General features: G+C 36.9%; 4 protein-coding genes across 9 annotated transcripts; 2 read left to right on the forward strand and 2 right to left on the reverse strand.

Moving 5' to 3' along the window:
- The first annotated feature begins 765 nt into the window (after positions 1-765).
- Positions 766-12,109, forward strand: LOC118281762 (protein shuttle craft). Of its 2 annotated transcripts, XM_050705123.1 has the most exons (18): positions 766-925; positions 1,018-2,037; positions 2,080-2,805; positions 2,877-3,053; positions 3,346-3,565; positions 4,114-4,277; positions 4,526-4,730; positions 4,911-5,035; positions 5,479-5,606; positions 5,844-5,997; positions 6,162-6,358; positions 6,473-6,597; positions 6,866-7,060; positions 7,283-7,372; positions 7,507-7,705; positions 8,241-8,393; positions 8,798-8,952; positions 9,183-12,109. In XM_050705123.1, the coding sequence occupies exons 2-18, from the start codon at positions 1,179-1,181 to the stop codon at positions 9,310-9,312; spliced, it is 4,002 nt and encodes a 1,333-aa protein (XP_050561080.1). In that variant the 5' UTR covers positions 766-925; positions 1,018-1,178; the 3' UTR covers positions 9,313-12,109. The 2 variants fall into 2 exon arrangements, with proteins under 2 accessions (XP_050561080.1, XP_050561079.1); XM_050705122.1 differs by having other exon boundaries at positions 1,018-2,805.
- A 129-nt stretch (positions 12,110-12,238) lies between these two features.
- LOC118281763 (uncharacterized) lies at positions 12,239-14,614 on the reverse strand. 3 transcript variants are annotated; one of them, XM_050705124.1, is made up of 5 exons: positions 14,333-14,614; positions 13,475-14,254; positions 13,318-13,401; positions 12,744-12,889; positions 12,239-12,610 (listed from the first exon to the last, which is right to left on the reverse strand). In XM_050705124.1, the coding sequence occupies exons 1-5, from the start codon at positions 14,352-14,354 to the stop codon at positions 12,272-12,274; spliced, it is 1,371 nt and encodes a 456-aa protein (XP_050561081.1). In that variant the 5' UTR covers positions 14,355-14,614; the 3' UTR covers positions 12,239-12,271. The 3 variants fall into 3 exon arrangements, 2 of the variants coding, with proteins under 2 accessions (XP_050561081.1, XP_050561082.1); XR_007707266.1 differs by having other exon boundaries at positions 12,463-12,610; positions 12,744-12,875; positions 14,333-14,611; XM_050705125.1 differs by having other exon boundaries at positions 12,467-12,875; positions 14,333-14,611.
- Positions 14,615-15,325: 711 nt separating this feature from the next.
- Positions 15,326-17,050, reverse strand: LOC118281760 (cilia- and flagella-associated protein 276). Its single transcript, XM_035602463.2, has 3 exons — positions 16,719-17,050; positions 16,460-16,628; positions 15,326-16,368 (listed from the first exon to the last, which is right to left on the reverse strand). Exons 1-3 carry the CDS (start codon positions 16,898-16,900, stop codon positions 16,228-16,230), a joined length of 492 nt encoding a protein of 163 aa, XP_035458356.2. The 5' UTR covers positions 16,901-17,050; the 3' UTR covers positions 15,326-16,227.
- A 255-nt stretch (positions 17,051-17,305) lies between these two features.
- On the forward strand, positions 17,306-21,345 carry LOC118281759 (serine/arginine-rich splicing factor 2). Of its 3 annotated transcripts, XR_004784261.2 has the most exons (5): positions 17,306-17,625; positions 17,849-17,989; positions 19,092-19,274; positions 19,640-19,703; positions 20,621-21,345. XR_004784261.2 is itself a non-coding variant. In XM_035602462.2 (4 exons), the coding sequence occupies exons 1-3, from the start codon at positions 17,444-17,446 to the stop codon at positions 19,264-19,266; spliced, it is 459 nt and encodes a 152-aa protein (XP_035458355.1). In that variant the 5' UTR covers positions 17,306-17,443; the 3' UTR covers positions 19,267-19,274; positions 19,640-21,345. The 3 variants fall into 3 exon arrangements, 2 of the variants coding, with proteins under 2 accessions (XP_035458355.1, XP_035458354.1); XM_035602462.2 differs by having other exon boundaries at positions 19,131-19,274; positions 19,640-21,345; XM_035602461.2 differs by having other exon boundaries at positions 17,307-17,625; positions 19,640-21,345.
- Positions 21,346-25,104: the final 3,759 nt, after the last annotated feature.

A 25,104-nucleotide genomic window follows, 5' to 3' on the forward strand; every position in this document is an offset into this window, starting at 1 on the left:
GGTATTGAACTACTTAAGTAAGTTTTAATTTCCTGTATGTAGGGTGGCGAAATATAATATAACTCTGTTGATATAAATAAATAAATAAATAAAAAAATCTTTATTTTATAAATTTCTACAGCTATGAGACTGGTGTCTGTTAAAGGTTAATATAACTTTGTAATTATTTAATACCTTCTACGCTTTAGAGTTTAGACCAACACGTTTGATCAACACATCGAAATTTACGTATTTAAGTATATTGTAAAGAAAAATCTTTTTCTTTTTGTTTAGGATTAAATTGATTTAGGATATAAAGTGCACCAAATAACTAAATACCCATTTAGGTACAGTAATCGAACCTTCGGCTCTAAAGCAGCAACTGATAATCCTACTTATGGATACACATGGAAACACATTTTGTCCCAATACCCACAAATCAGTAAGCGGAACATTGATGCTGAAGAATCACAAACTATCATTACGCAAATCCATGATAGTGCCAAACGAATGACAATTTAAAAATTCCCGCCTTTTTAATCAATTGATAACAGTATAAAGCCCCTTCACACATGTCATCATGTATGTCATGTATGTACCGATCATTTAGTAAGTTGAGATTATCATTAATTTTGAAAAGGTATTTTTTCTATCATTTTATGTTTAATTTTTTTTGTATACAAATATATAAATTTAAAACAGATTTTTTTTATTTTTAGTAACACGAATCGACTAAATCTGGAATGTAGCACTATAACAACCTACCTACTGTACTGTCAACGTCGACCCAACCTCCCCCTCCACCCTTCTTCCGAATCCGAATCATCCTTGTCATATCGCTAAAGTTATTGCTTATTTTACGAATTATTAAATTATTTTAGTTTATTTTTTGTTACTTTATAGTTAATTTTAACAAAAACGTATCGATAGACAAAACAAGCTAGTGGTAAGTCATTAATATCTTCTAATAATTTAGAAAGTGGCACATGTTGGTTGTTCTCGGATTTGATAACAAATTACCCGTTTTATTAATTTCAGGTAGAGTTACACGAATAACTCTCGACCTCAGGCTTCGGCCTGCGGTCTTAACAACACCGTAACCACAAAAAAAAAGACGCATAATCCGCAAAATCCTTTGCCATACTTCCTCCAATATCTCGCAACTATTTCATAATATTATATTTAGTTATACCGTAAACATGTCTCAGTGGAACAATACTTACGCTTACAACAACCAGTACCAGGCCTGGAACGGTGATCCCAATGTCCAATATGTGAACCAAGGCTACTACCCCAACAGAGCGGACCAAACTAATCAGTATGTGAGCTTTAATGAATTTCTTTCTCAAATGCAAAACAATGGAGCGCCCAGTACTAATAATTATAGCAATGTTCAATATGAAAACTACCCTACAGGGCAGTACAATTACCAGAATATACCAACTACTGCCCCTCAGAATCCTCAATTAGAAAATTATGCATATGCACCACAAGCCTCCAATGTTCCCAGTGGCTCAGAATCATACCCCATGAATCTGCAAAGCCAATATGCTCCAGCTCCAAACAACCCTAATATGTATACTAACGCTATGATATTGAAATCTAATCTCACTCCAACAGCTACTGAGTTTGTGCCAAAAAGTTCCATGATGAAACCTTCAGCTAGCACTCAGAACATTCCTGAATCTAGTACTGTACGTGATGATAATGAATCTAGAAATAATTATAGTAATGTAAATGAAACTAGGAATCAATATAATAATTCTAATGGGTCTAGAAATAATTATGCCAGTTCAAGTGAACCTCGAGTTGGTGGTAGCTCATCAGATACAAACTGGAGAGAAAGGCCACAGAGCACACAGCAGGTTAATGAAACAAGCCACAAAACAGAATCTTACCAATCCACACAAGAACCTTCAAGAAATCAAGAATCCACTGGTCGTCACCGAGATAATAATTATCGCAACAATGAATCTAATGGAAGGCACCATGATACTAGCAATCGTAATAAAGAAGGAAACAGTCGAAACCATGACGGTAACAGTCGAAACCATGATGGTAATAGTCGAAACCATGACGGTAATAGTCGAAACCATGAAGGAAACAGCCGAAACCAAGAAGGTAACAGTCGAAACCAAGAAGGTAACAGTCGTAACCATGAGGTAGAATCCAGACAATATGAATCTAGTAACCGTCAGCAGGATTCCAATAGTCGGACCTATGAAGCCACCAACCGTAACTATGAGAATACAAGCAACAAAAGAGGCCAAACAAAGTCAAATTACAAATCAAAATCTAAAGATGATGCTCGCACATTCTACAACAGTTCTATGAGTAAAGACAGTCAGGATGTGAGGAATGGAAGAGGGGAATCTTCTGGGCGGGGTAAGAATTGGTTGGGTACTCCTCGTCTTCGAGCCATGGAACGCAACAGCACAGAAGATGAGCAATATGCCAATACTTACTTACAAGGTAGGGATGATAGAATGGAAAGAGACAACAGGGACAGGGATCATTCAAATAGAGAACGAGATGTGCGAGAACCCAATAGAGATGTACGAGATAGAGATAGAGGAGATGTGCGAGAAAGGGATAGAGATAGGGAACGTGATATACGAGATAGAGATAGGGAACGGGACATCCGTGATCGTGATAGAGAACACAGAGAGCTGGAACGAGAACATAGACACAGGGAGAGAGAGAATAGAGAAAAAGAGAGAGAACATAGAGAAAAAGAAAGAGACAACAGGGAGAGGGAAAGAGCGATTAAGTCTGAACATATTCCCAGTCCTGCTCGGTCTAAAGCGCGATTTTTTTATGACCAAGGTTTGTACATTTTCTTTGACAACATTATACAATGTCTATAAACAATAATTAATTTGTACTTTACTGTTTAGCTAACAAGGAAATGACCCAACGTGAGCGTCTTACTGAACAGCTGGACAAAGGAACGCTGGAGTGTCTGGTCTGCTGTGAACGAGTGAAACAATATGACCCGGTCTGGTCGTGTGGCAACTGTTACCATGTCCTACATCTTAGGTGCATACGGAAATGGGCTATGAGCAGCATGGTTGGTGAGTGAAAATACATTTTGAATATGTCCAATATTTTGTTGGATTTTCTTATAATAAAATTAAATTTGCCCGCTCGCCTTGCCTACATTGGTCATCTGAAATGGTATTGCAATATTTACCAGAGGAAATACTTTCATGTTTGGTTTTTGAAGGCAGAATGGATAATTTTCTCCCATTTTGTTAAAATTGTATAAATGTTTGCCAAACTCATCTAGTTTATTCGTACAAAAATGTTGCTTTTCTAGCTTAGTTACAGCATATATAAAATCGACATATTGTATTTCTATTTCAGAAAGTAAATGGCGCTGCCCAGCCTGCCAGAACACTAACGAAACTATACCGACGGATTACCGCTGTATGTGCGGCGCGGTCCGCACGCCCGAGTTCCAACGCGGCGCGGTAGTGGCACACACGTGCGGGCGCTCCTGTCGCCGCCCGAGGTCCTGCCCCCACCCCTGCACGTTGCTCTGCCATCCGGGGCCCTGTCCACCTTGCCAGGCTACTGTTATGAAGTACGTATCTAATTCAGACATCTTAACATCATACATTGTACACTTGTCCGATATATGAAATGTTCTATCAATCCCTTTAAATATCTAAACAAAAACAACTGCAATTAAAATGTATCATAATGTTATGTTTCTCAATATGACTTATTGCGCAATGTATAATAAATCGGTCAATATTATTGCACAATTGAATATTGCCTAATATTGTAACTTCAAATCACTTTGTTATCGTAGTATACAAAAATATTATGACTCATTCATTTGAGTAAACCCAAATTCACAACTGTCTTAAAATACTATTTTGTTAATATTGTCCTTTCCTTATACCTGATTACTGAAGTCGACACAATGTCCTCTATTTAGTGGCAGTGGAATGCATAATACTAGAGGATAATGGTTCCATTAACCTTTTATGAGACATTCATCCATCTTCCGATCTTTATTTAGCTTCTATAATATTCATGCATTAGCTCAACTGTTATGAGTGTTCTGTACCTAGCCTTTTTCCAGAATATCACTTTATATGTATAAATGTTAAATAATTTCCTCAGGTCATGTGGTTGTGGAGCGGAAAATCGCTCAGTACTATGCAGCAGTAAGCTGCCACAAATATGTGGACGTGTCTGTGGGCGTACTTTGGAGTGTGGCGTGCATAAATGTACTCAGAGCTGTCACGAAGGACCCTGCGAAACTTGTACCGAGACCGTGGAGCAAGGTATACTGTCTTATTATTACTTTACTAATTTTTATACTGGTATTCGCAACACTTTACACAAGAGGAATGCCATTTATTGATAAATATCTTATATCTTACAGCTGATTATTATTTTAGTATCATAAATTCTCAAAAACACACAAGTGCTATATACATTTTTATTTTATACCCTTTCAATGCCCTTTGTGTAGTAGACCAAAGTCTGGAAACCCTAAGACCGACCAAACTAAGTGGACTTTCTTTTACAGTATGCTACTGTCCGGCTGCAAAGGCTCGTTCAGTGCCTTGCACCGCGGAATGCGGAGGCGCAGTGCTATGGTCGTGTGGGGAGCCATGTGGTCGGGTACTGGCGTGCGGGGCGCATGTATGTCGCGCCCCGTGCCACCCCCCGCCCTGCCAGCCCTGCACGCTACTGCCGCAGTATGTCACCACCTGCCCCTGCGGGAATACTAAGTAAGTTCGAAACATCGAAGTATGTAGTCATCACGCATCAATTTTAAGTAATTTTTGAATCCTTGTCACTAAACTTTTATTTTCCTAACATTTCTCGCAGCAATTTCAACTCTAAAAACTTTGTGGCTGCAGTGTTATAAAAAGGCTTGGTCTATAAAATATTGTTTATTTTGTGTTTAGGTTAGCTAAAGACTCTCGCAAGAGCTGCACGGAACCGATCCCGCTGTGTGGCAACATCTGTGCGAAACCATTATCTTGCGGCCCGGCTGGGGACAAACACTTCTGCAAGATTAATTGCCATGAAGGTAGGCAACAATATAAAGAAAATTCAAAACCTAGAGATTTTTCATCTCTTTTTATTCTAATCAATCAAATTATGTCATATTATTTAACGCATCCTTACTTTCCTACGTTATATTGCTCAATATTACAAATTTTACAGATAAGATCAAAATATCTTATAAGATAATTATAGAATTACGCACTACCATTGCGCAATCATTGTCAAAAATCAAACATTTTTATGAAATACATTAGATCTGTAGTCTGTAGCACTCATTAGAAAAGAACCATGTTGTTAGTAGATTTGGCAATAGTTGTTTAAAAGAACAAACATCTCATACTATAATAAGTAGTGAAAAGAAAGCCTTACGTTAATGTCTAGTTTCGTCCAATCTCAAAGGGCATCTCGATCTGCATAACAACATACAATAATGTTATGTTTTCACACTACAATGTTGTGCCACAGGTCCGTGTCCCGAGTGCCCCGACAAGACAGTGCTACAGTGTCGCTGCGGACACTCGAGCCGCGAGGTGCCGTGCGTGGACCTGCCGCAGATGTACAACAATGTGTTCTGCCAGAAGAAGTGCAACAAGGTATGGACTATGACTACCTGTAATACACATATGAATTACAATAATGTTATATAAAATAATAGTTTTCGACAAAAGGTTTAATTCACAAATTAAACCATGTATAATTCTATTACTTTTATTAATGGATCTGGGTATTTGTTAAAATCGACAGAACACACAACTCCTATTGTCTTTCATTTTGGTTGACGCCAAATAAGTAATATCGGCTGCCTACAAAGTGTATTGTTGCGTGTACAGAAGTTGTCGTGCGGGCGGCACCGCTGCCGCACGGTGTGTTGCGCGGCGACGTCGCACCGCTGCGCCGTCGTCTGCGGCCGCACGCTCACCTGCCAGGCGCATCGCTGCGAGGACTTCTGCCACACTGGACACTGCGCGCCCTGCCCCAGACTCAGTATGTATCTGGCTTAGCTTTAATGTTATGTCTTTTTAAACTTAAGTTTATAATGGTTCAACGTCAAACGTCACACAAAGTCGCTACCGCAACGGCATACCCATTAATGTTCCCCAGTCCTGTAGCCATGTGTCCACACACTTAGTTAAGGTATAATGTTCCAGTCTTCGAGGAGTTGTCGTGCGAGTGCGGCGCGGAGGTGCTGTTCCCGCCGGTGCGGTGCGGCACGCGCCCCCCCGCCTGCAGCGCGCCGTGCGCCCGCCCGCGCGCCTGCGACCATCCCCCGCACCACTCCTGCCACTCGGGGGACTGTCCCCCCTGCGTCGTGCTCACCACCAAGCGGTGCCACGGGAACCACGAGGTAAACTATCTCATTTACAGAATTAATTGTAGTTTTTCCTAAGTTTCTCTTAGAGAATGAATGAATGAAATATTTCTATCACTTGCTATGATAACGATACATAATATTCAACAGGAAAGGAAAACAATACCGTGTTCCCAAGAAGAGTTCTCGTGCGGTCTACCCTGTGGAAAGCCACTACCTTGCGGCAAACACACTTGTATCAAGACCTGCCATAAGGGACCCTGTGATACTGGCAAGTGAGTATCTACACATAAGACTATGAGTTCTTATTTTATTGTTTATTTTTATGCGTGGTATAAAGGTTAACTTGAGCCATCAACGCTATCCATTAAAAATATTCCAATAAAATTATTACGGTTTTCTCACGTAACTGTTTGGCGACTCGACTAGTTTCTAACTTGCTCGGAGCTCGTATTCATGAGCAGTATTACCCGACAAATGACACTGTTGCTAATGGTTAGTACACTGTATGCCAGTTGTCAGTACCATGTATGCGTTGTGCAGATGCACCCAGCCATGCATGGAGAAGCGTCCGTCATGCGGGCACCCGTGCGCGGCGCCGTGCCACGTGGGTGGCGGCGGGGAGCCCACGCCGTGCCCGAGCGCGGCGCCGTGCCGCCGCCTCGTGCGCGCCACCTGTCCCTGCTCGCGGAGACATGCCGAGCGGACCTGCGCAGACAACGCCAGGGACTATGCCAAGTTAGTATGATCATTATTCGGTAAAAGATTATCAAAGTCAATGTCATTTGTTTTAATCAGACCTAAGAACTATTTTTGCTTATTTGGGAGTCATGGGTATGTTCAGCAGTTAGTAGAGAGTCTTATTGGTAATATATACGAAATCTATCTAGCTTTTCATTCTTCACAAAACAGTTTGAATAAGTATTTTTTAACTTGAACTAATGTGATATTTTGCAACAGGATGATGAGTGCTTTAGCTGCAACCAAGATGGCAGAGGGAGGAACAGTGGACGTGTCTGAAGTACAACGCCCCAGCAATATGCTCAAAACGTAAGAAATTATCATTTGAATCGAGTAATCGTAAGCAATCGAGTAACATATGTGGCGGAACCTAGACATTCTTTCTACTTCTGGCATTGAAAGAAGTCATGTAATGATGAACAAATGTTGGTCCATGTTTACAGGTTGGAGTGTGACGACGAGTGTCGCGTGGAAGCCCGCACGCGGCAGTTGGCGCTGGCGCTGCAGATCCGCAACCCCGACGTGTCGGCCAAGCTGGCGCCGCGCTACAGCGACCACGTGCGCTCCACGGCCGCCAGGGAGCCGGCCTTCGCCAACCAAGTCCACGATAAACTTACTGAACTCGTGCAACTCGCTAAAAAGGTACCTACATCTGGACTCTCTTCTGTGTTATGCTTTTTTTCTGTGTAATCTGGACGTTCCTCATAATATCTTAGCCCAGGGAAAATGAAGACTCTTATTTCCTTAAAATTGTTATATACAGGGTGTAAGCGGAACGCTCCCAAACGTCGCAAACAGGTGATGGTAAAAAACGTGTATTATTTAAAATAAAATAAAGAATTCAATGTTTATTTTAAGTAATAATAGTTGTAATCTAATGCTGAATTTTAATATAGCATGAATAATACAAACACAAAACGATTAAAATTATAAAAACATAAACAATTTGTGGCGTTTTTCGGGAGCGTTCCGCTTACACCCTGTATAGTAGTACCGACGTTCGTGGAAACGTCAATGCAAATGTAATTATTTAAATAATAGATTGATATACTTGGGATAAGACCAGAATGAAGCAAGATACAAAGAATTTCGTACAAAATAGAAACTGGAACACGTTGCGCAACAAGACTGCAGTTTCTAACGACGTATGTACTTAATATTAATATTTTATTTACAGTCAAAACAAAAGACTCGTGCGCACTCTTTCCCCTCAATGAACCGACAGAAGCGTCAGTTTATACACGAGATGTGCGAGCACTTCGGTTGTGAAAGCGTTGCGTACGATGCTGAACCCAACAGGAATGTCGTGGCCACTGCCGATAAAGAAAAGGTTAATAAGTTATTACAAACTGTAATAATACTAATACAATATTAGTTATTGTAAATTCTCAATTACTATAATCAATATTATCATGATCCGCACGTTTCCGTGCAACCCCGCTACTGAAATCTATCTTCAACCACTTGTAGCCGATTTGCCACTTTAAGGATATCCTCTCTGTACCAAGAAAGTTTTAAGAGTATGTTTACCAATATTTACCAAGACGTGATCATTGGCACTGCTGCAAAAAGTGATCAGCCTAGTTCAGCCTACTAATTTTGCTACTAGACGGGACAGAAATGGTTTTATGGACTAACCACATAGACACCTTTATCCTGATAGCGTGGACGAAACCGCTGGCAGAAATAAGTAGACAATAATAATTTTGAGTGTTTATTCTATATTTTGTATAGTCCTGGCTACCAGCAATGAGCGTGATGGAGGTACTGGCCCGCGAGGCCGGCAAGCGTCGTGTCCCAGGCCCTGTACTACGCGCCCCGCCCGCCGCAATGGGCTCCTCGGGGCCCACCACTGGCCCTGCACAGACTACTAACTCTGCGCCCAATAAGTACGTATATAATGGCTAGATGGATTTTAATTTTTTAAGAATTCATTGAGTAGCAAGCGTGATTGCTGACATCTCTGGTCTCTTAATTCCCATATTGGTCAACACAGTGTGTTTGATATTGGAAAATTCACATACATTCCGAGGTCTGGATTTGTGTCTATCATATGACAATAGGTTCACCATGGAACTATAAGACTTCAGGGACTAATGGACTTTTCCCTTGACCACAGGTCATCGAGCGGCTGGGCGACCCTAACTTCAACGAATGCTTGGGCCGCTCGCAGCCAGCCGAAGCAGCCAAGCCAGCCGCAGCCGCAGGCCGAAAAAATCGACTACTTCGACAACCCGCCCGATAACTAGTCGACTAGCTCAAATTGTAGCGTAGGTACGTACACTCAGTGCATATTATACGCAAAGTTTAAACTTTAATTTTGGCCAGGCGCCATTTTGATTTAGCTGTGTATTAAACGAGTACGTTAAGCAATCTGTGGTCTTAATTTGTACATCGAATTCTATTGTTATAATTACCACGCTTACCGTTAATGATATTGGAGGAAAAAAATCTACGTAATCCAATGGGGGATAGAACTATTATTATCAGTTACTTCATGAGAAATATGACATTTTTCATGGTATTTATTAGCTTGAATTATAAACTATAGTTATATTGCAACTGTCGGCTGATTTTTTCAATATTATGATCAGTTGTAATATCAAACAAATATTTATTATTACTACTATGTTACATTGTTAGTTATTTATATATTTATGTAGCAAATTAGTGAATTTAATGCACACAGCTTTTTTCTTCTTCTCTTTTAATGCACTGAGTGTACATCGACAGACAATAGAGTCAATTTTATAAATGTTTACTATTCTATTGTAATGTATTGTACACTAAATCAAAATATCAGATAGATAAATACATAGAATTTTTATGGGGTTATTACCATATTGGGATGGATGGAAAGTCAAGTGAATGGAGACAGTAAAGGGATCATATAAAAATATGAATAGGACATGTCTACAAGGAAATACTCTTACTTATCGTTATTAAATTATTTAGAGATCTTCTTGGCGACACGCCATATTCATTCCATATTATGGTTCTCTTTCAATGTATAGTTTCCATGTACGCTCTAAATCCCATCCACCCAATTGTAACCAATAAATTTCAATTTGGCGTCTTTATGAATTTACAGCGGAGGAGAGTCTGCTTTTCGCATAATTAAATAAAAAAAATATATCTATGAATAATTCCAAATTGTATGTGCCTATACGCAATACGAAATGCCGGTGAAATACCGAATTATCTCCCCAAGTCTTGAAAATATCAATGACTGGCAGGTTGTATTGTGTGTAGGAATTTAAAAAAAATTAGCACAAAATGTGAAGCACTTTATAAAAAGCTAGACCCCTTTACCCATCCTTTGATATTAACGATTAAAAAAACACTTATAAAACAAAAATAAAATACCCTGCAAAGCACGCCCTGCAAATGCCACACGATAAATATTATTTGTCTGAAATAGTCAGATATTTACCTAAATGTTTAGTAATTAATAATCGTATAGATTCGTGTTACAGATATTATTGTTACCCGACTATAGTTAGTGGATTTTTGCCAATATTTACATAGTTATAGCATTAACCAATCGTGATATTTTTGTTAAAACGACAACCGTACACTATAATACTTAAATATCCCACGCTTTGGATAGTTTATTTCAGTTATTTGTTGTAAGCCCTATGTGAGCCCTGCAAGCTATAGTCGGGTTTTAGTTTTAATAAATGTCTATACATGGAGCTCCTAGTATAATTACGGATGATACAATGTTTGTGGTCTAACCAAGATTTTGTATCAATCTCAACACTCAATCCATGCCTACTCCAAGTTGAATATAATGATAGAATTAGAGCTATATCCATTGTTACTAAACTCCATATTCTCTTACGTGAATATGGTAAGAGACCTAAATATGTCCGAACAAAAATAAAAATTGACTCTTATCAGGTACTGGGCGCACCATGCAACAATATTCCCCTAAATAAAACATATTCTGGATATTGTGATAAAATAAAATACAAAAAAAAAACAGTATACTAGTTTAAATGTTTATAAAAGATTACCCTGAATGTTGTACATGCAAGCCTTAACCATGCACATTTTGATAGCTATGAGTATATTAATATTATGGTCTTTTTCATTTTACCTGTTCAGAGACATCGCATTCATAGATTAATACATAAAGTATACTATTTATATAGCCAATAAATTGTTTATATATTTAGATAATTTGCATAAAGATATACATTCATTAAATGTTACCATGTACAATAGAATTTAAAACAATTTACTTGTTGTTGCAATTTACTTATTATGTTTCTACCATATATGTTTGTGGTTATCAAATTTTTGTCCAACAACCTTTAATTTGTTTGTTAAAGTTAATGACTGGCACCAAAAATGTCAACGTTTTATTGGTTGGGGTAAGTTCGCACATTATTATTTCTCATATTTACTTCGTCTTGTATAATGTGCAAACTTCCCCCACCAAGGAAAATCTTGCCATTGTTGGTGTATTTGAACTCTGTTGTAAAACTTCATTAGTGTTTCAAATACAAAATTGTAAAGAACTATAATATGTCTGAATTAATATTTGTAACTCATGTTTTTGATACACCACCAACCACCACCCACCGCAGAAATTATTTCTGTTCAATAGAAAGTTCAACACCTGATTGAAAAATAGTTATAAAGGGCGTTAATGTGGCGTAACTTCAATTGACCAATAAAATATTTAATGCAAGGACTAAAATTAACTTACACCTCAATAGCGCAACCTGGTTATAATAAAATTTTTAAAAAAATAGCACAAATACGAAAATGTTGCATGAATCATTTGTATATGTATTATTTATTGAAAATCATAGGTTAATTACTTCTACAATAAAATTCAGGCTTTTTATATATATATATTTTTCCTTTTTCTATGACAAAATACTTGTTTCGGTACGAATTAAACGGTGAGGGGGATGCGTTCTTATGAATCACTTTCGATGTAACTTCTACGTAGAAATCTATAAAAATATTGTAACCAACTTAAATTCGCTGTTGTACAGGCGACACGTGTATTAAAGTGTTACATATTTGTTACGCCAGTTTTTTATTTCTTTGTAATTTCATTAAATTCTTATCAGTATTTGTATTATAATTTCCTGCCAACACTATGCCATGCGACAGATACTAACTAAATAACGGATCTATCAGTTAATAAAACAAAAATGTAATATAATTGTTTAATGTGTGACAATAATTTCACGGATTAGAGTCATCAATATCCATTAATATTCTATCTATGTACCGAGCTATTTCCAGCATTGGATGTATGGCCTTATTACGGTTACAACGTCGTTTTGTTGTTCTTTGTTTTTTACAATAGTTTTCTGTCATGTTATCTGGCCATAGACTGCAGGTTGAAGAAGATGCCAATACTTTGGAAGTTTGTAACTTGGGAGCGCTGTGCCACGGTTCGCTAGAGCGCCGTCTTGCTCTGACCTCCTTATCTCTATGCAACGAACGTTTACACAGGGGCTGCCAACCGTAGTCTGAATACCGTGTCTTAGCCCATGTTTTAGCTTTTTTCCTTGTCAGTGGCTGCGAAATAATTTCATTTTGAGAATTTACAATTATATGAGCATTCTTGTTCGAAATAATTTCATTTTGAAAATTTACAATCTGAAGAGCATTCTTGTTGTTGTTTTTGGTTTATTAAGACTTGTTAGACTACCTTGTGGTCACATGTTTTACTGCATTTTCTTGATTGTACTGATTTTTTCCGTTTCAAATTTAAATCTTCATAACTCTCGTTGGACACATCCGATCCATTATAATTAGCAAACTTTATTGGTGAGACGTAAGGCTGCAAAATATTACCTACAAATTAATTATAAAACTATCAAATCTCGTAATGTAGACTGCTATAATAGGTAGATCCCACTTTTTTTCCTGTCGTAATTGGTATTTCTTTCCCATCAGACGACCATAACACAAAATTCTTATTATTTCATTATATAATTTCACACCTGGTCTAACAATCTTTTCTTTGTCTATTCTAAGTGTTATTGTTGAATGTGTCGGCCTTTTATCGAATAATTTCAACTTCAAAGTAGGTATGGATAGAGAATAATCATACTCAGCGGGAAGTTGAACTACTGGACCTCATCCCATAGTCCTCCCATAGCCACATGCATCCAATGGAAATAATACAGAAAAGAGATTCCTATATAATAATTGGAGCCACTGGAAAATATCTTTCAGATTCTTTCAGTCATATAAAAGACGTCACTGGAACAATTACTCACACATGCTGTTGACGCCTCTACGCAACACATCACACGCCAGTACCGCCGTCAAAAATTGAGAGCTATAATCGCAGTAAGTGTTACCTAAAAATTTAATACCATTTAATAAATCAAATATACGCTACACTGATTTAAGTTAATGATTTCAGACAATCACCATGGTTCAGTTGTACAAATTGATATGCAAACGATACTAGCCGAGACCATATCGCGATTAAATTGTTATTGTCTTCTTGATTACTTTTCATGATAACCGGTATGCTCGTCGGTTCACTTACGACGCCGACACTGACTGTAGTCACACTTTCGTCTTCATCAGATATTTTATCTACATCTTCAAGTTTTGTAAACTTTTCAAGACATCGTAGGTCTTCTTTAACTGAATCAAATTGCATATTTATATCTTGAGCTATAGAGTTTGACAGGAATTGCATTTCTTTGGGTGATAACACCTCGTCAGAAAACTGTTTCTGATTCTCCACTACGCTGTTGACACTTCCCGCATCACTGCAATTATCATCTTTATGTTGTTCTTCAGTACCTTTGTATTTGTCCATACAGCATACACTTGCAGACAAGCAGTCTCGACTGAACGAATCTTCGGATAACACTGTTCCAGTAACTTGGGTCACTTGCTCGTCCTCGTTTAGTGCACAGAAACTATCAAAGAAATCGTCGTTACTGGCGCTGACTGATGACCTTGTGCTCTCGCTTTTATCTTTTTTTATTCGGGACTCGCTCTGACATAGTCCAAATTGGTCATAAAGCTTCCGCCTAGCTCGCCGTTCTGACAATTCCTGTCGCAAAATTCTGTCCTGATACGAGCGATCTTTCAGTTTCTGTGCAGCATCTAACTGGCTTCTTTCAAGCGACTTGTATTGCTCGTACAGGTACCAAGACCGGACTCGGTGTGACTTTTTATCGATAGTGTCTAGATCTAAAAGCAGTTAATTTAATTTAGCAATGATAACTTTGTGGACGCTATGACAGAAATCTGAAAAACCATGACACTTACCAAGAGAATCCAAAAACTCCATATCACAATAAAGGTAAATATTGGAATGACTTGTGATTGACGCGCTGAATATATTAGGATTTACATAGTTCAAGTTAATTTGTTACTAAATTTTCGTTGTACTAGGGTGTATCGTAAATTGGTTATTCAATGCTTTTTCTGCCAGGCCAGAAGTTACCAAATCTTGTATAATTTTATTTGACATGCATTATGAACAATTCCAAATATAATCGACTGCCAGCTACGAAAGGCACACCGAGCTCTTTCGTGCTTTCTTTGCACTCAAAGAAGGAAACCCTATAAGTAGGTAAAATTGTGTTCTATCATGAATCATGATGGTAATCACTTTTTGTTTTTTATCAAAGAGTTTCTACATAAAGTCGATGGTCGGTCGGAACTGTGATTAGGTAGCACGTTAGCATGTATTTCAATTTATTTATTTAGTACTTTTTCACATTATATCACAAAGGCAGACCATTGCATAAGCATTAATTTCTTAGGCATTGTGTCTACGTTAGAATGGTACATAGACAGGACATGGTAGATGCAATAAGCTGTAGGTAATGCGGTAATGCTAAAAATTTAGGCTGGAGGCTCGCCCTGTTTTACGCAGGATTTATTAGCGGCGAAAACTTAAGCAGATAACATTACTTATCATAATTATGTGTAGGTACCTAATCTATGTATAGTACTCGCCGGCTCAGCATGAACCATGGTAAGATTTTTTAGCGAAGTGGGAGAAAGTTCGAGCATTGTGTATGTTTCCAATATTGTATGGTTATTGCCTTAATTCGGTTTGAAGTTTATGATACAATGTTTTGTAACCATAAATATTAACTGGGTTCTGTCATATTGAAGGTCTAACAAACTTTTAAGTTTACTTTGTACATCAGGTACATACCTACGTCGTAATGAAAAAACAAAGTAGGTACTTACCAGGTAAGCAGGTATTCATAACAAGTTATAACAAAGTAAATGATAAAAACAACAAGATAGTAAAGAACAGCAATATGTATTTAGTACTAGACCACACGAGTTTTTAGAAACAACAAAAACGAAGACAAACACATATCCACACTGTAGTAGACCTAAACAAACTAAATGAAAACGCGTGCTCATGCAAACTAACGGCCCTTATTTACATCTAAATAAAACACAGTAAAATCTAATCATAATGGGTATAAAAGGAACGATAAATACCTATTTAATATTTACGAGCAGTCCAATAAAGACACGATACTTATTTTAATTACGTACATGGATTAATCAATAACTCACTAACAATATTACTTTGCTCACTAACAACAACACTCTAAAACAGGAAAACTTTTTATGTAGCGCCATTTCTCAAATTGCCGCGCAAAGATCAAGACCACAGATAATTATAATTAAACCCGACGACTTTATTGATTTTGAAATAGCAACACTTACAAATAAATTTTAATAACATTAATGAATTCGCAGATAGAAACAATGGGTCTGAATTCTTGTTTAATTACACCTACACGAATTACATTTAATCATTGTGGGGATCCCAATTATAGACCCATAATGACGCTCCATAAGTAGGTACTCCATAATTACCCTCATGGGGAAAACGACTCGTGTAGGAATAAAGGTACCTAAACTGTTTAAGATATTGAACTTAAGCACCGCGCGATGAATTATAAGAAAGAAGTGTTACCTTTATTCATCTGACCGATTATAGTGCTTGTTAAAAGTGCAAAATACCAAAAGTAATCTCTTTATTGAGAATTTTCAGGGCAATTATTGTAACCATCGAAACCCGATACCTGAGTACCTTTACTTGTACTCCACAAGTTTTTGTCGCTTTTACATTTTTAATACGAAGAATACATGAAAGCAATTTTGAATAGTAGGAAAACGATGAATATTTAATAAAAGAATATGGCACCACCGGCCGGTTGCCGGCTGTAACCAGGGTTAGTTTGGGATGAATGTACTCCTGAATTCATGAGCTTGACACTAAATGGAGATCGACGCTCTTTTACTCCACCTCGTTTCATTGGATGTCCCTGAAATTAGATTAGAAATGTATTTACAAATATTGAATTAGAACGTAATTCCTTTATTTTGAAATGAAACAACTTCAAAATTAAGCCTTACCAAGGGTATAATGACTGGTGGAAGTTTATCGAACGTGTTCCGCAGTCGCCGCCAGGTATCACAACCAATAGTTTCAGGTTGTAAGTACAAATCTTCTTTATCTGCAAACCTCTCCGTAGAGTGATTATAGGTCGTAGCCAATACGAAATCCAAACTATCCTTTGGTAAACTAAAATAAATATAGGTAAATTAGACAAATATTATGTTACACTGAAATTAATTATAATTAGGCATTTAAAGTAAGTTTTATTAAACGTACAAGAAAGGATGAAAAAAACTTAATCGCCTAACACTAGCAAGTGTATGATGCGAAAAAAGTCTGGAGCCTGCTGATCCAACATGTTTATTTTGGGTTGAGAGCAAAATATCTTTGGTAAGTTCACCCTCTTTCCTTAAATCAGGAAGAAGAGTTTTATTTCTAACTTGTTTTATACCAGCCATTATACTTATTTAGATATTGATAAACTGCGGAGTTTTGTAGAAACCCAAACAAAGACGTATTAATAATTTTAATTATATTTTACTACAATAGATTTTTGACGTAATACTAAAATCTACACCATAGCAACCGCGGTGATACAATCAAAGAACATGTAAAAAGCCTTATCAAATATACGTAAAGTTTAGTTAAAGGACAGAGTTTTTACATAATACATAATTCAATTCAAATATTTGTGAACTTTTATTTTACTTAGTAATTCATTATTTACAAATAACGATAGCACAAAATATTTAAGTTTACACGAAAAGACAAAAAAAATTGTTGCCTGTTTAAAAAATATTATAATGGCAACATTGACCACATCCGCTTGCACTCGTTTAATCGTCAAGTTACATTTTCCGGTAGCCATATTTAATTTTGCGCTTGCACGCTGAGGTCGTTCATTTAGTTTCGTGACGCCATTGTAGTTGCTTCTTGAGGTGGATTGTGAAAATACATTATATTTGTGTACGGTGGTGAAGTTGTTATAAATATAAATCAAGATGAGTTACGGAAGGCCGCCGCCGCGTATCGACGGCATGGTGTCGTTGAAAGTGGACAATCTTACGTACCGCACAACGCCTGAAGATTTGCGGCGTGTGTTCGAAAGATGTGGTGAAGTTGGTGATATCTACATACCCAGAGATCGGTACACCAGAGAAAGCAGAGGATTTGCTTTCGTCAGGTAATTTACTTTCCTTGTATGTTTTATGTATATATTTGTACGTATTCTCGTTAGTGACGTCATAGGCTGTTACCGGTAAAATACCATGCCTAGTACTATTCGCGTCGGTATGGTATGTAAGAAAAACTTGCGTACCAAACATGAATTTAAACTAATCTAAGACCTTAGAAATGTTATTGTGTATAGGTGTTATAGTATTCCAATATTATTCGTCATTTTGTAGATTCTACGATCGTCGTGATGCTGAAGAAGCTTTGGACTCTCTTGACGGACGAATGCTTGATGGCAGGGAGCTCCGTGTTCAGATGGCTCGATACGGACGTCCCTCTTCTCCATACCGGAGCCGCTACGACCGTCGTCGCAGGTAGCGTATTATAGTTAACACTTTGTCTTCCTCTTTGCTAGCTGACCATAGAACTTCCTTATTGCTATATTTGTTTCATATCTGGTTGTATCTCTTGGTCTTGTGGTATTTTTCCTGTGTCAATTAGAAGTACTACATTATCCTCACATTATACATATTCTCAAACCAAGTAACATTCTAATATGTTTGAGTATGTTATACACTATATTGATATCTATATTGATCAACACACTTAAATTGTGGGTAATATTATTCTAGGTCTTGTACCAATATTAATATTTCATCTATTGCTAATAAAACTACTACTGATGCCAATAATAACAAAAACAACAATAGCATCATACAATATTAAGATTGCATTTTCCTAAATTCCCATAACTTATATTTTCTTAAAACAATCCTGTAACAAATTCCAATGCATATTCATAAAATACCATGTTTAACACCATGTGTATTTTCTAAACCCATAATATTTTTGGAAGATAAGCATAATTTGTTTTTAATGATTTGAGCTTAAAATATAATAATTACTCAAGTTCCTAATTAACTAAATAGGGCTTATACTATAGCCCTTCTCCCATAATTGCACTTTAAATTAACTTTAAGCCATAAGCTACGCCAATTTAAAATATGAGACAGATTTTAAACTTGATATGTGTGGTTGACATAAGGTTTCTCAAGGATTAAGTATACAAAATTGTGTGAAATAATGAAATAGCTATATGAAAAGTCAAGAAAATATGTTTTCCATTTATTTAACTTAAATTATAGTCTAAGCATGATTTATTCCATTATTGCATTTTATGAATTGCTTATGTCTAGCATAAAGGAAGTTTAATTTGCTAGGAACTTGTTTGTAAATTCATAATTCTTTTTTATTTCTTAATTTTTATTTCTTTTACTTGTACATTGGTCAGCTAGTATAAGCACTGATTTTCCTCACTAATTTTGATTGTTTAGCTCGCATTGACTAAGGTGGTACATGTTGCAATTGTGTAACTCCAATGTCTGCGGGTGCATTTATCACACCAGGAGGGGCGCTTGCGTCACTGGCTTGATTAGAGAATGTATTCATATCTTTGTGTGATGGTTATTCTTTTAGCAATTCGCGTTCACGGTCTCGTTCACGTCGTCGATCCAGGTCTCGTTCCCGCTCCCGAAGGCGGTCACGCTCTTACAGCCGCAGCCGATCTCGCTCTCGCAGCCGTTCTGACTCTAAGAGCTCTCGTGGACGCTCCCGCAGCCGTTCCCGCTCACGATCACGCTCTAGGCATTGAAATGCTGAGTAAGTATAAAACTTCATAAAATTATACATCTAAACTTTAAAATTGTCACTTAATTGGCTAACATGTGTAACCAATTATAAAAATATGATATCAAGGTTTCCATAATACTTATCAGCTTAATGATATTTTATTTTATCTTGATTACTATGCAACTAATCTTGTGTAACTATCAGGTGTGTCACACCTGCACTGTGTCAATCACAATTTAATTTTTTTATGTACTGTTTATAATCATATGTACATGCATAACATAAACCCACTTGACAACTAAAGTACATTTTATGAATTTGTATTGTACTTTTGATTACATGGTATTTGTTGATGTAAAATAATGTGTCTAATAGAAAACTGCTTGTTGTTACAGGTTGAGAGTACCAGCTGTGAGCTGAAGTGCTGTGCCACATGTCTCTGAGCAGACTTCAGCCAAGGTACTAAAACTCATCAGTTACTCATAAGCCATCCACAGACCTAACTATGATCAACATAGTGGCAAAACATGCAACGTAACAAATTATATTTTAAGTTCCCTTACTTTAACATAGGCTAACTGCATAATGTAAGAATTGTATCTTTGGACATTTTCACATCTTTACTTTTTGTTTGTATAGATTTCCATTAAATTCTAAAGCATATCTTTGAATATGAATTACTAAATACAATAAACTGAATTTAGTTTATTTCTTATTTATGTCAAAATACTTTTGTTGTATCTTTTTTTTTTACCGAATATTATGTTAAGAGATGTGTCATTGTAAAATTATTCAGTCACTTGTATTTGAGTCTTCATATTGTAATACATTAGTATTGTATTTTTATTAATCAGTACTAGGTTTATGGCCAATGTGGTCTAAGATATTATTTCAGGTTAATAAAACAAAATATCTGGAAGATCATTGTACCCACCACAAGTGATTATTGGGCTAAATTGGGCATTAATGTGGGACATCATCATTCATGATTCTTGGTAAATAACTTGTAAGAATGTGATGCCTGGAGTCTTTAGTATCTATACTGTATACCTATATGTACTATCTTTAACATTGTCAATAACCACTATTATCATAAGTAGTAGGCCTTTGCTTATCAACCTGAACCTTTTGCTCACTATTTTCAGTCTGTATCTGAATGTTTTCAAGTTTTTCAAAATGTTTGGAATCCATTTTCTATACAGAGACTTCCATTAGTGACTGAAAGGTTGCAATGGCTTTTTAGATACGTGTTTATAATCAACTGTAGAGCATGCGGCCTATTACTTACGACTTTTACTCTTAAGTACAGCATTTTTGCAAATATTGTAACTGTATAACTGATTCTATAATATTAATCGAAATGTTGGTATGCTCAGGGCGTGGAGTACGCGGGGAGCGAGGCTGTATGCGGGGAGGGTGGGTTTGCTGTTTGCTGACAACTGCTGAATTGCTGTTGTTGCCGTACATAAGTTATGAGTAAACTTTTATATTTATTGACAAACCGAGACTCGCATAAAGTAGGTAAACATACGACTTTTCTTAACACGTAGATTGGGAGTATTTTTTACACTCGGCACATAGGGAGGTACATCGCGCCCTTATCTAAACGTAAATTCATTTCATATATCCTTAACGCTGTCTCCAAATACTTATCGACTGATACAAACTTAGCACAAAACATTTTACTAGGGGACTTCGACGTCATTGCGTCACAAAACCAGGAAATAAACGCGTGACGTAGGTGGCGGCCGGCAGACCAGCAGACTGCAACTAATATACTCGTTTGTTTGGCAGGCCGGTGCTGCACGCTGGCCTGTTTGCTGTGGCAGTATCCTGTGCTGATTTGCAGATTCGCATGCGGCTAGGTTTATCGGTAAAATGGAACGCCCTCCCTGCCTCTCCGGTTAACGAGCGATCTAAGTACATGATACGGCTTATATATTTTTTTTTATTTAGCACTAGGATCACTCGTTGCTATATTGAAGGAATGCTTGACTGTACCACTTGATAACTTGAAGATTGAGGCAACATCATCTAAGATGAAGACGTCTAGCACTGGATTTAAGTAGGTTTTGTCGGAAATAAATTAATTAGGATTAAATTTGGTTTTTATTTATCACCTTTTAATTTTATACAATCCCGACCTGTAAATACATATTGTTCTGTCTGACACAAGAGTACCAAGGAAGCTCCTTTACCTGACAAATAAAGAAAATCCAGATATGAAAGGCTGTTTCTTTTAAAAACCAAAAAAACGTTTAATATATACGGCCGAAACTACATGCATGATCAACGCATTTTTGTACTTCGTGGTGATAACTACACTACTATCAGTAGCACCACAAGGTTAACAGGCAAAATTCTCATGTGTGTGAACTGAGGATCCAGTCTGCTAATAACAAGTCTTCATGTGTATAAAATATCCTAAATTCAGGTTCATATCAAATGTACACTTTTTTTTTTTGAGGGGTGAAAATCATCCAATGACTTCTTCCGCCTTGGGCAAGCGAGAGGGAGTATCAGACTCTTACTGACTAAAAGCCACCCCGTTCCTACTCTTGCTTTTCGAGCCGGAGCCCCGGTAAACCCGCTAGGTACCTAGTCCACAGCTCCTACCTAGCGGCAGATTTGAAGTGGCCACCGGTGACCAAATGCTTGAGCGTTAATCACCACGCTTACCTATGTACTCAATGCTGGTTGGGAATTACAAAATGTGTAAGTTAAAAATCTCAATTTTTCTTTACCGTTTGTCAGTGGTGTCTAAATAATCTTAAGTACAGTAGAAGCTCCTTATTCGCGCTTCCTTAATTCGCGGTTTCACTATTCGCGGATTAAAAAATTGCGATCCAATTCCTATATTCGCGATCTAAGATTTCTTTATTCGCGGATCGAATCGAAATATCGGTGCGTAACCTACAAAAATACATTCGTTATCCTTAGTGTTGCCCAAATTCAGTCTTGGTCTTGTTCTTGCGTTTTTGCAAGAACAAGACCGCGTATTTTTAGCAAGACCAAGACCAAGACTGACCGTGCAAGACTTGAGCAAGAACAAGACATAGCCTGCAAGACTCTTGCGTCTTGCAGCTAGGACTTCGCGCTATTTCACTGAGTAGTTAGGTGTAACAGTTCGGTGTATAGGTAGGTACGCTTAGGAATTCTATGAGACGCAAAATACTGTGTTATGTATGAATATGAAAAACTGGACCTATGCGCATTACGACTAATACTATAAACATAGTGAATAAAAAATATCTATTAAAATCAAACTGAGTGCATGCATAGTTTTGTTTTAACCATCGGCACTTTGATAATGCGGCATCAAAGGTTTTGTACTTACTTCTCAAAGAAATTTGCCGCTTTTCGGAAGTACATGGTTATGACACACACGCCGGCGCGGCGGCTACTTTTGAAATCTAAAACAATCGTTGCCGCCACGCCGAAATCATAACATTTGACACTATTTGATTGCCGCCATAGAGCGTAGGTATACTCATGCAAAATAATTTCGAATTTTAAGAGTACCTACAGGTGTTCCAAAGAATAAATAAGTTTCAGAGTGCTTAGAATGAAAATGAATACATTATACTGATCACGCAAGTAGTATTATGATTAGGATAAAATGGTAAGGATTTGTAGTAGATGTCATATTAATTCATTCTAGTAAGTATATATTATAATATTGATTACTTATATGGTTTTTATAAATGTAAGCTTATAAATCATAAATGTTCATTAAGAAACAGTTACTTCCATGGAAATCGACATATAGGTCAGTTGATTTTTCGAATTTCAATTTTTAATCAAATCTTCAGTTATTTATTAATCTGCTTGATCTTTACTATGGCTATGTTAATTCAAGCTCACAATGTTCCAATTCTAATACGTTTTTCTAAGATTTAAAGTAAACTTTAATAAATAGTAATAGACTAATAGGTAATTGCAAGACTTGCAAGACTTGCTGCAAGACCAAGACCAAGACTGGGAGCGCAAGACCAAGACCAGGTGTATTGGCGCAAGACCAAGACCAAGACTGGCTAAGTCTCGTCTTGTTCTTGCATTTGGGCAACACTAGTTATCCTTTGTCAACGCGTCAGTAGAAGGATAACGCAGTCGGGTAAAAAAATAAAATAGACCTTATTACAACTACGTCTAGATTGTGACTTCTGGCTAAACCTAGTGTGACCTAAACCTGATGATAATAATATTATCATCAGGCAATCTGTATGATCAGAAAGTTCAATTAAACATTTTTTTTATCTACTATTTGCTTCTTGATTTCGTCATCTAGGAACGTATCCCCTATAACCCCATACAAATTACCATTCCATATTCACGGTTTTTGTATTCGCGGCATATTTACGGAACGCATACCCCGCGAATAAAGAGCTTCTACTGTACATATAACTGAAAAACTCACACTGCCATTGGTAGATTACGAACCTAGACAGACCCTCGTGCATGAGAAGAAGAACAAAGTCAGATTAAATATTTCGAATTAAAGGGGGAAATAATACCTTACCTATACAGCCTATACCTACTTAGTTAAAAAAAAATATTAAAAAAGTGCCATTGTACAACAAAGGGAACTGGCTATATGGTTTTTTTTTATACCACGACGGTGGCAAGAGAGCACACGGCCCACCTGATAGTACCTACGTACTTGGGGCCATTACATGCGCTTTGCCAACACTTTAGAAACCTATTTACTCTCTTCTTGAAGTACCCCATATTGTAGCCTACTGGGAAATCCTCGGCAGGGAGCTCATTCCACAATCGGGGGGTTCGCAGGAGGTTGTTACTACGTTACTAGGTACTTGTTACAGTGGTCCTAACTTGTCGCGGGTTCGATTTTTGCTGCTTTGGGTCTAGTTATAATATCAATTTGTATGTTATTAAGTACTTTATACACAAGAGAGAAATACGTGCTTAGTCACTTTTTCAAAAGGAAGAAATTTTTTAAATGTTTATCTGCGATTGTTACTCTCTATCAACAGCTGAATTGCTAAGATCTATTTTTATATTGATTCATTGGTAGTGATGAAATGAAAGTGAAGCTTACTATCTAGCCACATTCAGAATATTTACGGCGCATTCCAATAAACTACGGATCGTTAAATTTGCTTACGAGCCGTAGAATTTTGACATAAGCTCCATACAAAATGTGTCAAAATTCTACGGCTCGTAAGCAAATTTAACGATCCGTAGTTTATTGAATGCGCCGTTACCATATTTAGCCATAAAGATGGCTTCATATGTGTATAAAACTAAACTAAAATCTATACTATCTATACTATACTAATATTATAAAGCTGAAGAGTTTGTTTGATTGTTTGTTTGTTTGTTTGAACGCGCTAATCTCCGGAACTACTGGTCCGATTTGAATAATTCTTTTTGTGTCGGATAGTCCATTTATCGAGGAAGGTTATAGGCTAAAACATCACGCTATAACTATTAGGAGCGAAGAAATAAAGGAAAATGTGGACAAAACGGGGGAAATTATTAATTCTTGAGAGCTTCCGTTGCGTGCGCTGCGAAAATGGTTCAAGATACGAAAATTATATGTATGAAAGAATTATTCCTCTTAAAATGATCTAAAAAAAAGTCCGCGACAGTATATATCTATCTTTTAGGATTAACTTACTAGAATCGTTTTTATGGTAATCAAACTGGGTCGAAATTAATGCATTATTTGTTAAGAGTTGTATTAACGAAAAAATATTAATCTTTATCGAAATAAATGTGTTGTTCATTATTATATTATATTATTGAGTATTTATATTTATAGTATTTATAATTGTGAACAAAATTGTCTTTGACATCACTAAACTTCAATAAACATCTTAGAAGATATTACAATTTT

Source organism: Spodoptera frugiperda, chromosome 26 (genome assembly GCF_023101765.2).
Source record: "Spodoptera frugiperda isolate SF20-4 chromosome 26, AGI-APGP_CSIRO_Sfru_2.0, whole genome shotgun sequence".
NCBI lineage: Eukaryota > Metazoa > Arthropoda > Insecta > Lepidoptera > Noctuidae > Spodoptera > Spodoptera frugiperda.

Excerpts from the sequence above, each read along its gene's own strand:
- LOC118281762 (XM_050705122.1), top strand. The coding sequence starts at position 1,179 with ATGTCTCAGTGGAACAATACTTACGCTTACAACAACCAGTACCAGGCC. Across the intron at positions 6,359-6,472 it reads GGTGCCACGGGAACCACGAG|GAAAGGAAAACAATACCGTG; the intron begins GTAAACTATCTC and ends AATATTCAACAG. Across the intron at positions 7,061-7,282 it reads AACGCCAGGGACTATGCCAA|GATGATGAGTGCTTTAGCTG; the intron begins GTTAGTATGATC and ends ATTTTGCAACAG.
- LOC118281763 (XM_050705124.1), bottom strand. The coding sequence starts at position 14,354 with ATGGAGTTTTTGGATTCTCTTG. Across the intron at positions 14,255-14,332 it reads GGAGTTTTTGGATTCTCTTG|ATCTAGACACTATCGATAAA; the intron begins GTAAGTGTCATG and ends AACTGCTTTTAG. Across the intron at positions 13,402-13,474 it reads ATTTGTACAACTGAACCATG|GTAACACTTACTGCGATTAT; the intron begins GTGATTGTCTGA and ends TTAAATTTTTAG.
- LOC118281760 (XM_035602463.2), bottom strand. The coding sequence starts at position 16,900 with ATGGCTGGTATAAAACAAGTTAGAAATAAAACTCTTCTTCCTGATTTA. Across the intron at positions 16,629-16,718 it reads AGTTTTTTTCATCCTTTCTT|TTTACCAAAGGATAGTTTGG; the intron begins GTACGTTTAATA and ends TATTTATTTTAG. Across the intron at positions 16,369-16,459 it reads CACCAGTCATTATACCCTTG|GGACATCCAATGAAACGAGG; the intron begins GTAAGGCTTAAT and ends ATCTAATTTCAG.
- LOC118281759 (XM_035602461.2), top strand. The coding sequence starts at position 17,444 with ATGAGTTACGGAAGGCCGCCGCCGCGTATCGACGGCATGGTGTCGTTG. Across the intron at positions 17,626-17,848 it reads AGAGGATTTGCTTTCGTCAG|ATTCTACGATCGTCGTGATG; the intron begins GTAATTTACTTT and ends GTCATTTTGTAG. Across the intron at positions 17,990-19,091 it reads CGCTACGACCGTCGTCGCAG|CAATTCGCGTTCACGGTCTC; the intron begins GTAGCGTATTAT and ends TTATTCTTTTAG.